This window comes from Lonchura striata, chromosome 4 (genome assembly GCF_050655825.1).
Source record: "Lonchura striata isolate lonStrDom1 chromosome 4, ASM5065582v1, whole genome shotgun sequence".
Classification (NCBI taxonomy): Eukaryota; Metazoa; Chordata; class Aves; order Passeriformes; family Estrildidae; genus Lonchura; species Lonchura striata.
In genome coordinates this window covers 27,679,131-27,693,978 of record NC_140706.1, presented here as the reverse complement: position 1 = coordinate 27,693,978, position 14,848 = coordinate 27,679,131, and the positions used below count along the sequence as shown (strand labels likewise).

The following is a 14,848-nucleotide window of genomic DNA, read 5'->3' as shown; positions in this document are numbered from 1 at the left end:
GTCACCTAACTTCTCTGAGATGAGCAGCTGGAAGGTGAGATTGGTATTACTGACTCTAGGAGTTTGTGCATCTCGTCTTGGGGCTTTGTTGCTATTGGGGTAAGGGGTTTTCTGTTTGGGTTTTCTTGTTTCTTTTTTTGGGTTTGTTTTTTTTTTTTTTTTTTTTTCCCTGTTCCTAGTTAGAGATTGCTGACTTGTTTACTTCATACAGTTTTTTACTCCCACCATCCCCACAGAAAGTTCTCATGCTGTCCTGTCATCCTCCATTGTCATTGGAATATGACCTTTTTTTCAGGTGCTTCTCTCCCCTCTCTTCCTTCTTCTACTCTACATTCAAATTGGTTCAAAATAAAAGCAGCCTGTTTGTTGACAATTGCACTGCAAAAATTATTTGGGATAGAGTGAAAAAGGATGTGTCTGTCCCAACTCAAAGATACCACCCTGCAGAGAAATGTATGTAATTATGTATCTATAATAGCCAGATCAGGTTTCCCTTTTCCCAGTTTTAAAAACGGGAGTGCCATTAATACCTCCGCTCTGTGTTAAATCACAGAGCTGGATTCAAATTCATTTCTGCTTCCCCCTGGGATTTCCGATTTGCAGAGCAGCACACGTGCCCCTTTAGCGGTGAGATTCTGAGGTCTAAAGCAGGAGGTGTCACGTTCGGAGGAAGGAGAGACGCACACGCTCCGCAGCAGCAGAAGTACAGAGGGGGATGCGGTTAGCTCCGTGGGAAGCAGGCAGCGCGGCCGTGCGCGGGGCACTCACCTCAGCCCGCCGCGCTCCTCATCCGAGGAGAAGGCGCCGTTGCAGATGCTGCCGAAGGAGTGGCTGGGCTTCAGCTTGGGCTCCTCGCACTCCGAGGCGGGCTCTCTTTTCTTCCTCTTGCCGAAGAGCTTCTTGAAAGGCTGGAATTTGCCTGCCTTTTTCTTGTCTGCAGATGACAGGAGAGAGCGGCTGAGGGACGCGGGCGGCAGGAGCGGGGTCAAAGAGCGAGGCTGCAGCCCGGAGCGGCCCGGCGCTCGCCATGGGAATGCCGGGCTGCCGCTGCCCCGGGCGCGTCACTCTGACAGGGCGCAGGCAGCACCTTCACACCTCTGCTCCTGGCTCTAGCGAGCTGCAGCCAAGCGCTTGGATCCACAGAAAGGATCATTTTGCAAAGCCAGAGCGTAACGCTGCGGCCGTTTTAGGTTTTATAGCACAGTTTTGACCATTTTACCGAGAGACAACTACTGCTTTGGTCACCTCCCTTTGGATCCTCTGCCTTGAATTGAAAGCAAGTGAAAACAAACAGCTGTGTTTTAGCCTCATAACTAGTTGTTTACAAGTTATACAAGCCAATTTACAAAGGAACAAAGAGAAAAGGATCAATTTCTGTTGGTTTGTGTTGGGTTACTTCAATAAACATCCAGCTTTATATCAGCAAAGTCAATACACTTCTCTGACTTTTTTTCCCACAAGTAACTGAGGACAGAATTTGGCCAAGCATTTCTTCCTCAAGACACTGAAATTTTCAAAGCAACACCAAAAAAAGCACAGCAAAACCACAAAACATACATGAAGACAGGAACAAGAAATAAAAAAGCTAACCAGGAAAAAGTAACCTCTTTTCTTCTGGAAAAAATAAAGGCAGCTTCCAACTGCTATCTCCCCATCTATTAAAAAGAAGTACTGTGACTTTCTTGTTAACCACTGTCAAGAATGGGTTAATTTCTCGGGGCTGGGATGAATCAGAGAATGCATAAAACATAATAACTGTTAAAGCACTGTATGCCTCTTAGGCTTTACCTTAATTTTGCATTAAATCTACTTAAAACAAGTAGTTGGGTTTTTCCTTTGTTTGTTTCTTTTTTAAACTCCAGCATTCAGCCTCCTATCATAATCTAATTTGAGAAGCATCATGTTGTGCTGGTGACAAATATTTTCATGAGCTAATTACATTCCTGCATGAGCTTTTCTCGCAGGCTGTATGCACACTGCCTCGGTGTGCTCTGCTCTTCCTGTGGGCTGGGGCTCAGCAGAAAGCCCTGGTTTAGTTGCAAAGTATATTCATGTAGAAACTTTTGACCAGGAAACCTGGAGTATCTTCTGTAGTGCAATAACATTCTTTAGTTCCACCTTGGGTTTTACACTCCTCTCTGCTGTACCTAAGCAGGGTCCTCTCTGCTGTACCTAAGCAGGGTAAAGCTACATCTGGGTAACACACCTTTGCAGTCACTGGTGGAGTATCTGCAGGGTTTTCAGAGAGAAAAAATGTGACCAAGAGTACTTTGACCTGCCTACTTCCTGTGGTTTCCAAACTAGCATAGAACCAGAGAGTCCAAGTTGAACCCAGTGTGGCATCAAACTTACACGCAGTTCATCTTTCTGTACCTGATTATGGATGAAGTAAGATATCTACATTGAAAGTACAAAGTCAATGACACAAGAGATAGTAATTCTGCACTTCCTTTACAGACCCAATAGAAGTTCACACAGACGTAATTCTTCTTCCTGGGCAGTGAGAATACACAGCATTTGTGCAAGTTCATTAAAATATCAGGGCATCCTCATAGCAGCATAAAAATAAAAAGCTGAATTATGAACTTCAAATTCAGGCCCAGCATCAGAACTTTCCAGTCCAGAATCACTGACTCACAATAAGCAGATGAGAAAAGCAACAACTGGAACAGCAGTTTTACCAGTGTAGGAGAAAACAGGATATGGAAGATTACCTGTCTCCCAGCCCTGTTTTCCATAAGCAGACCAGCTTTCATCTCCAGCCAGACCAATTGCTTGCTGCTCAGTTCTGACTTTAGATATATGTAGAATATATTTATAAGTAACAGAATATATTCCTATATGAAACCTCTAAAATACAAGCAGGCAATAATGCAGAGAAAGAAAGAAATCATTGCTCTTGGCTACAGCTGCTCTGACCCTTAATGCACTTCCGAAACTGACTGCAAAACACCAAAAATCAAATGGTAGAGCATACAGGACAGAAAGCATCAGTACCAGACACAAGACTGGGTAGAAGAGCTATTTGTTCAGTTCTCACCTCACTTGTTTCCTCAGCTTTCTTCAAAAGGGAGAGCTGCATGACGCCAATTTTGCTGGTTAATGTAATTTACTGCATAAATCAATTCAACTACAGCATTTTTTAGAAAATGCTCTCACCATGTCATTCATCCACGTTACTCTTGTCCCCTCCTCTTTTTGAGATCTTCAGATATAACTGTGAATTGCCTCATTGACTTGAATTCTACAGTACTGATTCACCAACTCTGAGTCTAGTGTTAAACAAATGTAACAGGTCAACACAGCTTTCATTTCATCAAAATAGGTGAAAACCAACATGCTTATATGCAGGCAAGATTTGCTTTTCCCCATGTGACTTAACATGTCCCTTAGCTGTTTCCTTGCTGCACACCCATCATCACAGCTGTCACATTACTAAGCATGAATTCTTTAAATGAGGCTTTGTGACTCACTCCAAAGCCCACCCTGCCCTGTACAGGCTGAACATGCTGTTCTCCATCCTGCCGGGTTTCCAAGGAGGGAGTGCCTGACTGCAAGACAGTCTGTTTATGTAAATTTTTCACAAGATCTTATGGAGGAAGATGTGGGATGATATTGCACGGTGAAATGCTTCCTGTGACAGTAAAACAAGTACAAAAAGTATTCCAAACATCACCAATGCAGCATACAATTCTCTGCACAAAAGCCTTTTGAGTCTGTAGTTCTCAAACACAGCTCATCCCTTCTGTCCATCTCTACTGTTGAGAAAAAAGTGGGATAGGAAAGGATTAAAGTTGGGACATTCAACTGTGTCGACTCGCAACAAGGACAATTGCTGGGAGAGCCAAGAAACAAGTCAGTTTACATATGCTATTTGCTTCTCTCCTTAAGCACTTTAATGGAATCCTACAGATCCAGCCCCAGGAGGCCAGGAGAAATGAGTAATTAAACCTTTTTTTCTGTCTGTTTGACAAGCCTATCTTGTTCAAATCACTGTAAACAGTTAACAGTAAACCAGTTTTGAATCACAGAATAACATAAGGTGTGAAGGCGACAGATAAACAAGGTTGGATACACCAGCTAGGATAACACAGCACATATGGTAGGCGCTCCCTTCTCAGATACCAGAAGAGTAGCAGAGCAGACTAGAATAATCTGTAACCTGTCATATAATTTGTCAGATGCACAAAGACATGCAGTGTGTAACTCAGAGCCAGTTAAATCAGAGAGAATTGCCATCACATAGGCAGCACGTGGTGCCTCACTCCCAATGAGAAAGAGGACCAGCTTCTCCTCTCGCAGTCTCTCTTTGTGCTCTCCAAGAAGGTTGACGGTGGGTGCAATGGCCAGGAAATCAGGCACAGGCTCTGGACTCCAGCTGGCAAAGTCTTATCGACATGCCAGCTGAAAATTCCCCATAAAATAGCTTGCAGTTAAACTGCTCAATTCCATTGGGATTCTCAGGCTGTGCCGCCCTTCAAAAACAGCACAGAATCCTCCACACAAGCACAGGCCAAACAAAGACTTAACTACCATGATTATAGAGGGAAGAGATTTAAACTACTGGGAAGGGAGTGAGGAGCATATTCCAGACAACAGGCAGGGGTGAGGTTATGCCACTTAATGGGATACAGGAGATGTCAATGCCCATGAAAATAGCTGAAAAACAGTTTACAAGCAAATCAAACTTAACATGAGAAACAGAAAGACTCACATTATCCTAGAAGAGACACCTAAACATTTAACAGGGTGTTTATTCCTAGCAGCTTTTCCTATTTGCTGCAGTGCTGGGGGCACTCACAGCAGTGTGGGTGAGGAAACCTGGGGGGCAGGTCATCTCTGAGCAGAGCTGACCAAGCACATGCATCAGCTGGTGGGTAGAAAGATGATTGTTAAGGGGGGGCGGAAAAATAGAAGCAGGATTCATATTGTTGATTTTAAGTTATTATGACCAAGATTTTTCAAGCCCCAGTTTTGAAATGGGGTTTGTAAAGATTTCGCAGAATTTTTTTGCTCACAATATGAAATGCAGCACCTGTCTGTGACACTTCTCATAGTATGACATATTGCACAGGAACTGTCTCCAAACTTATGCATTCTCTGTTAGTGAATTTAATGGCTATAAAATATGATGAAATAAACGAGATTAATGTGAATAAAAATTATTTAATTGAATACCTATTTCTATAATGAATTTAGGGAATGAAAATCCATATGGATGTAGCATTAGGAACTATGTGGCAGGGAGAGGACATGTGGGAAACTGGGCTGCAGGCACAATACAGCAGCCAAGGTGGAAAAGAGGACTTAAAGGTATTGTTAAGCGGGTAAGTTAACTGACATTTCTCATTGCATCTCTGCAACAGAAAAAGGCTGCTATGGTACACATTGCCAGTATCACTATTTAAAAAAAAATCCCCCAATTTCAAGCTAATGGTTTGATTATTGATGCTTTTTTAAAAATAACTCGGCATGCATCCACTACAATAAGCACTGCTCCGCTGAGCCCTGGGTTGGCCAGGCATCTACAAAAACTTTTTTACTTTTCAGGTTCCCACCAGAAAAGCTACCTTCCCTCCCCCTTTTCTAGTCTGATCTAATGGCATAGAGCTTCTCTGGACAAACTAGGATTGGCACTTGCTTCCAGCTTTCCCACACACTCCACATTTCAGTGCATCCATTTCTGTGAGATGCCAGAGATGTTCATTTTTGTTGATAAATTTTCAACGCTCCCTGGAGAAGTGTTTCCACTCCTCCAGAAAAGAGAAATAAATTGTTTGGGATCAAGGAGGAAGAGAGCAGGCTTTGCTCTGCTTAACCATGTTCCCATATTTTAAAATAGGTGTGAGCTCCTGTACCTGTGGTAGAATATCTGATTTCACACTGAAAATCGATTTCTGGACATTTTCTACCTTCATGACCTGCCCTCAATCCATTGCCTTCTCTTCCATAGGTAGCTGGGGTTGATTGATGGACAGAGTCCAGATATACAAATCAGGGAGAAACATGAAAAAAAAAACCAAGGAAACATTTAAGAGAGCACACAGAGAATAAAGACTGACATTAAAAAAAAAAAGACTGATGCTCAGATTTAATAATGTAAAGAAATGGGTTCACCTCTGTGAGACATTTAGTGTTAGCATATAACCGACATAAAGCTGATAGTGTGCAATAGCCCCATGCTGACAGGGATAGTATCACCTGACGTAACACCAATACCTGAGAAACATTAAATGAAAACAAGATTGAGAGGTATCGAAGGCATCAAATTGGTGTAGCCACAATGGTCTAATGAAACACCTAGGCAAAGCGAAGGAAAAATAGTGGGGCATTGCTTGCCTGTTTTTCCAAGAGTATCAGGTGATCTTACAAGAGATACTATTTCTTGCAAACCTTGTCCCAGAGAGGATGGGGTATTCTTGGATTACCTGATATAAACTAGTAATACTACCTAAAGTATCCATAACACAGCAAGAACAAACTTTCCAGAAACATCTATTTTCCCTTGCCATCTGCAGAAGCAAAAACATTTCTGCAACAGCCCATTTTGTGCTTTTTCTTCCTCCCAAAGACCATATTTTCCACAGAAACCATACATAGCTGAGACAGTCAGCTGTTAGGAGACACTTATGAATCATCATAATAGAGTCTATTAATGTTCAAGCAGCATATAATATGCTTTATCATCCAGAGCAAGGAAAGGCTATTTTGACACTTCTCTTGATACAGCAAGGAAATACCCTCTTGAAGGTAAAAGGTCTTAATCTCCACTGCATGAGGTTTGGCACAGTGCTCTTTAGGGGCAGCAAAGACGTATGAATGAAGAGGAGGAGTAAATAAAACTTTTAAAATGTTTGGATGACAAATATTTCTTCTTAAGAAGAAGAATTAGAGCTAAGTAAATATCCACTTCTTCAATCTCATTTTCTATGGCAAAATTCTCCTTCATTTCTGAGCTCCTGTTCTCCTATTTTCCCTGCCTTTTAATCAAGGACTTCTCAGCCAGTCTTTGTATTCCTGCACCATCTATTTTCATCAAGCATCACAATGAGTGGCCCTAGAGGTCAGAAAGCCTCAACCATCCAACCCTGTGTTTTAACATTGACATTCAGCCTTCTTAATCCATCACACTGCCTCCTTGGGCAGCACCTTTGGGACAGAGAAGATGTTGCCCTCCAAAAAATACAACCAGACTTGGAGCAGATAGTTCACTTTGGGAATGTGTGAGGTAGGTTTGGGATAGCAGAGACTCCCATCAGGGAAGCCAGTATGAGAAAATTAGTATAAACCTCAGGAGCAAAGCCTACTGAGGCCCAAGAGTTCCTTTCTTCCAGGGGAAAGCTCCAGTTATTGGCTACACAGTCAGTAGCCAGAGGGTGTAAAAAAAGTTGGAATTCATATCTGAGGACAGTAAGAATGGGTGGTGGAGTTCATACCCATGAGGACATTTGAGAAAGGGTTAAGTAAATGCAATAGATGTTCCTGAGATGCTGGGCTTCATTGCAGAGCATACCTGATAAGATAAAACCTGCTTATTATAGCTCTGGGTGCTGTGATGCATGTGAGACTTTTAGGAAGGAAGAGATCACAATAGCTTCTGATTCACCAACAGAGTATTAGGAAACAGAAGAGAGAAAGCTTTGTTTTACTAGTGCAAGGCTTACTAACTCAAGTTATTAATGATGGGAGACCCTTTTGGTGTGCTGGGTTTTATCTGAGGTTTCCAGAGCTGATTTAAAAATTTTATGTCAATGCAATAAAGAGATGTTGGACCATTATTTGCTTCTCAGAGAAAAAAAAATAAAAAAGGTAAAACATGGAAGTCCCTCAGCAGGAGGGAATTTCTTTGAAAAGATAAACTTCCCTAAGGCAAAGCTACCACCCTGAGGCCCCATGTCAGAGCAGTCCAAAGTCCAAGGAGTACCACGTGCACTGGACAAACAACTCCCATTGCCCCTCCCCAGCTGCCAGAGGTCATTTTTACGTCCTCAAGGCTGGCAGACCAGGATCCTACACTCAAAATTTATAGGATCATTCTTACAAGGGATTTTGTTACATGAACAGTTTCTCATGCCTCTCCAGCTCTAAATAAATCCTTTATTGCACTGGTCAACATTTTTATATCCCTACTACCTCCAGTTTTCCACTAGTGGGAAGAGGAACATTTCACCCTTACAGAAACTACCATAGAAAATATTATTTCCATGAAGAGAGTATGAAACTCATACACTAAACCTCTTCAGTGGTAAGGCAGAAAGGCTACCAGCATGCTGCTGAGTTCTATCAATAAGAAAAAGCAGAGAAGTATCCTGACCTCAAAGGATAGTCAGAGTGCTATGCCAGAAGGTCTGGATGGCTGAAGGACTGGCATAACTGGGATAGAAATGAGCTGAAGTATTATGTACAAACCCATTCCTTTAAGTCCTATTGCTGAGGTGTCCCAAATCAGCTAGAAATGGGTGAGAAGACAGATGTGACCACTCCAGCTGATTACAGGATAATTGAAGCCAGCACTGTGGTGCTGCTGCAGGAGTTAAATATCCCCCTTTGGAAAGGGCTCTGGGGAGTGGCAGGGGTTACTGCCCAAGCAGGGGCTGGAGACCCCACTGACTAACAGGTCACTAGGGGCTTATAAATCAAGGCTGCAACAAAGCAGGTGCATCCAATATGTTTTAGATTGGGATTTGGAATTTTTTCCTTTTTTTTTTTTAAGGGGAGCAACAAACTAATGCATTACTGAGTCACTATGACACAAAACAAATTCTCTCTTCTTGTATTGGATAAAAATTTCATGTCATGATGCAAAACCAGATTCATTATTTCTGCTTTTAGTGCCTAACACAAACTGAGACCAGTACAGACATAGATACTCAGAGTGATTTTTTTTCACTTTTGTACCGTTTTATATAATATACTTTACTATGACAAACATATATGAATTTTAAAGTTGCAATTCAGATGAACTGCTAGCATATTTTAGATAGGTCAGATTAAATGGAGAGAGTCAAATTTTCATTTTATGAATTTACTTACTCCCCAGTCATAAGAGATGTTAGTGGATTTTATTGAAACTATCAATATACCTTTTGAGTTAGGGCAGCTCCATGATGAAGTAAAAATACATTATAAAAAGTTCCAACATAGTTCTGCATGTAACTCTAAATGAAGGGGAGGGAGATTAGGAGAAGGGGAAACCCCAACAATTACTTTATGCCTATGTGTTTTCTTTTAAAGTTCTGAGAATTATAAAATAAAATGGAAAAGGAGTAAAAGGGGTCTTATTCTAAACAAATTATGAACTACTCAAGCGGACATTAATTTAATAAGTTCTTCATTAAACTTTATAATGCTGAACAGAAGGCAGTAGATTTACCTTTCCTCTCCAGATATAAAGAACTAAAATGTCAAGATCATCTCTAATTTTTGCAACAAATCACAAGACCCCCTTATTTGAGCAAGCTGAAAACCAAGCTAAATCTGACCTCAGGCTGAATGTGTCTAAAATAACTGAAACAACTTGTGCTGATCTCTGATTTCACAGAATTAAATCATGCTGTTATTTGCAGCTGCATAGCAAAATAAAGAAAATAAACAATACCTTAAGAAAAGAGCTGCATAAACCACAGCAATCATAAATCCTCCAGCAAGCTTTGGTAAAAAGCAAAGACCAAAGTAAATGTTTGCATGGCGAAAACCAGAGCGAAGAGAAGCATGGAGCTGGGAACAGTTCTGTTTTGCTGAGCGCTTGAAGTTTCTTTAACTTCTGAAGGAAGCCAAACCTCAACTTCCTTATTCTGCTGGGCAACGTAGACAGAAGGAATCGTGGCACTCGTTCCCCAGATTGGCATATTCCCAAAATATCACAGGAAATAGCTTCAATCAGCAGCACAGGAGCTGAACCTGCTCTGTGTTCCACACCAAAGCCTGGAAGCGCTGTGCTCGCACATGGAGCTATCTCTGCCCCTGGAGCTGTGCAAAGCTCTGGCAGGACACCTTTGGCTCCTCACTGCTCCCCCTGCACCTTCCTGCTGCACACTTCCCTTTCCCAGCCACCTTGCCAGGCTCACTTGCTCCTTCTGACAAAAAAATGCTCTGATATTGACACAAATTGTGGCCAGATTAAGATTTAGGGCATCTGTCTTGAGTCTGTGATATTTCCTATTTAACGAACGTCTGGATTTTCATTGTTGGAGCAGCTTTTACTGCATACACAGACCCAGATTATCCTCCTCAGGAAGAGCAGAAGAACACTGAGACATTCTCCATGCTGTTCAGGGACAAGATTTGCCTTCTGGGCATGTCAGCAGGAGAAGATAGCCAGTTACTTGCATGTTCCCCTTTTATCTCCAGGACCTGTAACTCCTCCTGTTCCCCTTTCATCTCCAGGACCACAGCCTCACCTTGGCACAGCACAGAGAACACCTCGTGCTGCTCTGCCGCCTCTCCTGCTGGCACTCCCTTACTCCAGTCTGCACTGGATCTCCCTTTTGGGCACCAGGGTCGGATGGCCATTTCCAGTTTTTTCAGAAATTTCTGGTTTTTGTAGCATAGACCACTATCAGCTGAAGGATGAAAATGGTGTCTTGACCGGAATGCTATCAAAAAAACATCTTCACCTGAGTCAGCACTTAACATTGTTACCAGTAATTTCAGAAACAAGATTTTGAGCAAATAAACAGACCATGGAGATTAAACTGATCATTAGTATTAGTCACTAATTATACTAGCATCACACATCATCACTTATCCATCACCTGTTCCCATATAGGCAACAGGTTGTGGAACAAAAGAAAATCTCAAACAACTTTTACACAGAAAGAGCAGATTAAAGACAGGACCAGGAACACGAAACTGCTTTTCTGCATCCACACCAGAGCCCTCAGCCTGGGTTGTCTTCACCACCCAGGCCAAGCACAGACAAGAGGCAAGTAAGACATTTTTTGTGATTTTTGTATATCTTCAGGTTGAATTTCTGGCAAATTTCTCAAACACTAGATCTGCTTAGAAAAGGACCTTATCATTGACTCAATTCCTTGTCTTGTCATCAATGTACCAAAATATACAGAATAATAAGATTGAAGTGTTTGGTTTGCCTTTTCTTTCCAGAATTAAAACTAGAGTGAGACATCACTTGAAGCACTTACTCACTAGAAAATATAGAAATCTGGTGAAATTTTACCTTTTAGACCTACCTATAAATATCTAAGAGATATTTCTTCTGATATTTGCAAAACTTAGAATATTCACTTCATAGGACACTCAGATGTATTTTGCCATCACAGTTATTTGGCTAACACTGAGTATATTATAATAAGTAGAAGCAGTGTTATTTTAAATGTTAACCAAGTAAGATTTCTACTCCAAATAGAAATATCAAGAAAGGGTTCTTTATAAATTCTGGAACAACAAAATAGAAAAAATATCCATCATACTACTGTGATGCTAAATGAAATCTCCCCCTCTCTTCTATTTTAAAAGGCTAGAATAAAATGTATTGCTCATGAAGAAGCAAAATCAAAGAGGAGATAAGCAGCCATAAAGAAATGATACTCAAGCCTTTATAAACCTAAACATTTTTTAAAATACCTAAAATTATTCAAATCCAAAATGGCTTTTGTACAAAAGCACAATTCTCTCTATTCCTGAACTAAGACAACCTTATATTTCCTTTTAAAACATCTTGCCTTTAGGTAGTGAGAACAAATAGAAGAAACCATTTCCTATTTTCATGCTGTTTTGGTTCCAGGCGAGGATTTGCCAGGCCAGGATGTGACTGATGACACTAATCACACGTCATCTCACTGTGCTGAGAACACAGGGCATTATCATCATTATACTGGTGAAATACAACAAATTTAGCCACACAAAGTGAGCATGATTAAACTTCCCTGAGAAAGGAGATAGCACTTTCTCTGAAATATCACTTACCCACACTGAAATTTATTTACTATTTACTATGTGCCAGAACAAAGAACAAAGGGGACACAGGTGGCCAGGCAAATCACAAGGTGCCATGTCCTAGTGAGAGTGGCTAAACATAACTATAGTCAAGGGAATTTAATGCATTGTGGATTGCAGGATATGACATCAAGATGGGCCCTTGAGTGAAAACTATTCAAGCATCTAGTTTGTAAGCCTTGGAAAGACACTGGGAGTGCAGGTTGTGTCTGTCATTCTCCGAAGGGCTGCAGCGGCTGTGACAGCCCCAGGGACCAGCCAAGTTCTGTGTCTCATGATGCAACATCACTCCAGAAAATGTTACTTGTACAGGGTGTCTTTTGGCAGACCAGACACATTCCAGCTGCTCCAGTCCAGTGGCAAGACCAAGGAACAGAAATTCTGTCCTGGATCTGACAGTGCCAGGGTCTGTCTGTCTAGTGTGGATGGAAGCTGGGGTCCATTTCAGCAGCTCTGAATACTTGTTTCCTAGCTGCTGAAGCAAATTTTGGATCCCTGCAAACAGCCTGGTACAGGACTGGGTGCCCTGACTGTCCAGTTAAGAGAAGTTCACACTGAGAGTCAGAGGAAGCCCATGTTGACCGAACTGCATTTATTTCCCCTCCTTAACTGCTTCTCTGATATCACACACTTCTTTACACCCTGCATAAATACCCTTCCACCTGTACCCCTGCTCTACCCGTAAAACTCAAGGTCCAAGAGCACTCATTGCAAAAAATATCAGAGAGAAGATTTAGGAAAGGGTTGGGGCCAGAGGAGAGAGGTGAACACTTACTGAGTTTTAACCCTTTTTACTTGCTTTGTATTCATTCTTAACTTATTGGACTACAAGCACTCAGTAGCTGAGACAGTGTTTTTCCATCTCTGTAAAGCATCACTTAGAGTTACAGTAACATATGCAAGTTTGAAAAGAATTCTAATAGTACAAATATAATAAACAAGATAAAAGTTTTAAAATGCAATCAATTTCCATTATGTGACCAAATATCCTCAAGAGATGCTACATTTCTCTCTGTGACGTATTTTGACACTGAGATAATGCAAAGCATCTCAAAGTAAATCCAAGTTCTAATTTTTGAAAAATTTCTCACATGCACATTCCTGAAAGATTTGTCAAATGAGTATGGAAACAACCATAGCTGTTACTTTGTCCTGTGGACTTAGAGAAGAGGAAAAGTAACACATCTAAAAGTCCTGGGTGAACAGAACATTCATTCCAGTGCTCTGTGTTGGCGCTCTGTTAGACCCCCAGATCCTCATACCATGTTTTCTACTGCATTTTCAGAAAAATCCTGGTGCTCTAAATGACTGTGCTAATCTTGATCATTCTTTTAAGAAGCAGACTAAAGCCCAAAAGCCATATGTGCAGTAACACCCACCCAGGACAGTCAGAGGAAAGAACCATTTAATTTAGATATATGAAATGACAGTGCTGTCAACAATAGAAGGGGTAACTTTATGCAGTGTACAAGTTAAGCTTAGTCTTCTCCCACCTCTTCACCCCTCTTTTTGACTTTGAGACTAAGACTATATAACTATAGACTATATAACTACATGTTATATAGAAGAAAGAAAAATGCCAGTTGCAGGGCAGGAATATATTGTAATACCAATGCAGAATCTCCTCCAGGATTTCCACCAGAGGATAAGTCTCAATTGCAAGAAAAATCATGTTCCCTCCTTTTCTTTTTCCTGCTCTTCCACTGTAGCTTTTTTGAAAACAAACCCTAAAATTAATGAACACACCACAACAGAAAAAATAGGACACTCTCCACATATTCTGGGTTTTAGCTGAGCTTGATTTATCAGGTATGTCTCTATGATGGTAGAGAGATGACCTATTTCACAGCGTATGGATTGTTCATACTGTGTTTGCAGAAAACATTACTCTGAACAAATGCAATTTGTTCTGCTTCAGTTACAGCTAATATTGCACATATCTGCTCTCTGTCTGATGAACTTGCACAAAGAGTTTAAGAGTTTCAGACTGTAAACTGAAAATTAGCTAACGGCAACTGATCTGGTTTATTGATGTTCAAACAAATGCTGAATTAAAATTAGTGCAGAAACTTACATGTACATAAAATGCATCATGTACTTGCATACAGCAGATCACTGATGCATTTGTAAAAGAAAACTTCTGGAAGAATGCATAACTAGCATTGTATACACACATATATATATTTATTAATAGAAGGGCAGCTGCTACTTAATTTTAAGGTGCCATTTCAGAAATCACAGTCAAACATGTGACTAAAAAATGTCAAAATAGTTGTACTTGGGTTTGGCAAACAGGTTCCTGTAAGGGCATCACCCACATTGTATCCTAAAGCGTCGCTAACAGTAAGGCAATACAGATAGTATTCTGATAGCCACCTAATCAAACAAGAGAAAGTAAGAGAGCAGTGAGATTTTTTAGAATCAGAGAATCACTTAGGTTGGAGAGGACCTTTAAGATCATCAAGTCTAGCCTATGGCCTAACATTACTTTGTCAACTAGACCTTGGCCCTGAGTGAAACATTCAGTCCTTTCCTTGACACCTCCAGGGACGGTGACTCCACCACCTCCCTGAATAGCCCTTTCTAATGCCCAATCAACCCTTCTGTGAAGAACTTCTTCCTAATGTCCAGCTTAAACCTCCCCTGGTGCAACTTCAGACTGTCCTCTTGTCCTGTCACTGGTTGCCTGGGAGAAGAGAGCCACCCCCACCCAGCTACAGCCTCCACTACTTTGTAATAAGCAGCTACTTGAATGGCTCTTAAAAATACTCTAATATTTTTACCAAGTTCTTCTAAAAGCAGAGGGAAGTGTTTTCACCAGTTTTACTTAAATAAAGCATTCTGAACAAAGTGCAAGGGGACACTGGATAGAAGCTGAAATGGGCTATCT

The 14,848-nt window shown here is 41.1% G+C and overlaps 1 protein-coding gene across 10 annotated transcripts in view; it reads right to left on the bottom strand.

The window, feature by feature from the left end:
- The window catches only part of CRACD (capping protein inhibiting regulator of actin dynamics), a 127,475-nt gene that overhangs the window by 36,691 nt on the left and 75,936 nt on the right, over positions 1-14,848 (bottom strand). For 8 of the 10 annotated variants that reach the window (XM_021532357.4, XM_021531955.4, XM_021532451.4 and 5 more), the window contains one exon: positions 769-934. The exons of the other annotated variants lie outside the window; for them this stretch is intronic. In XM_021532357.4, the coding sequence (XP_021388032.3) occupies positions 769-934 (166 nt within the window). The remainder of the gene's footprint in view (positions 1-768; positions 935-14,848) is intronic. 10 annotated transcript variants of the gene reach the window in all.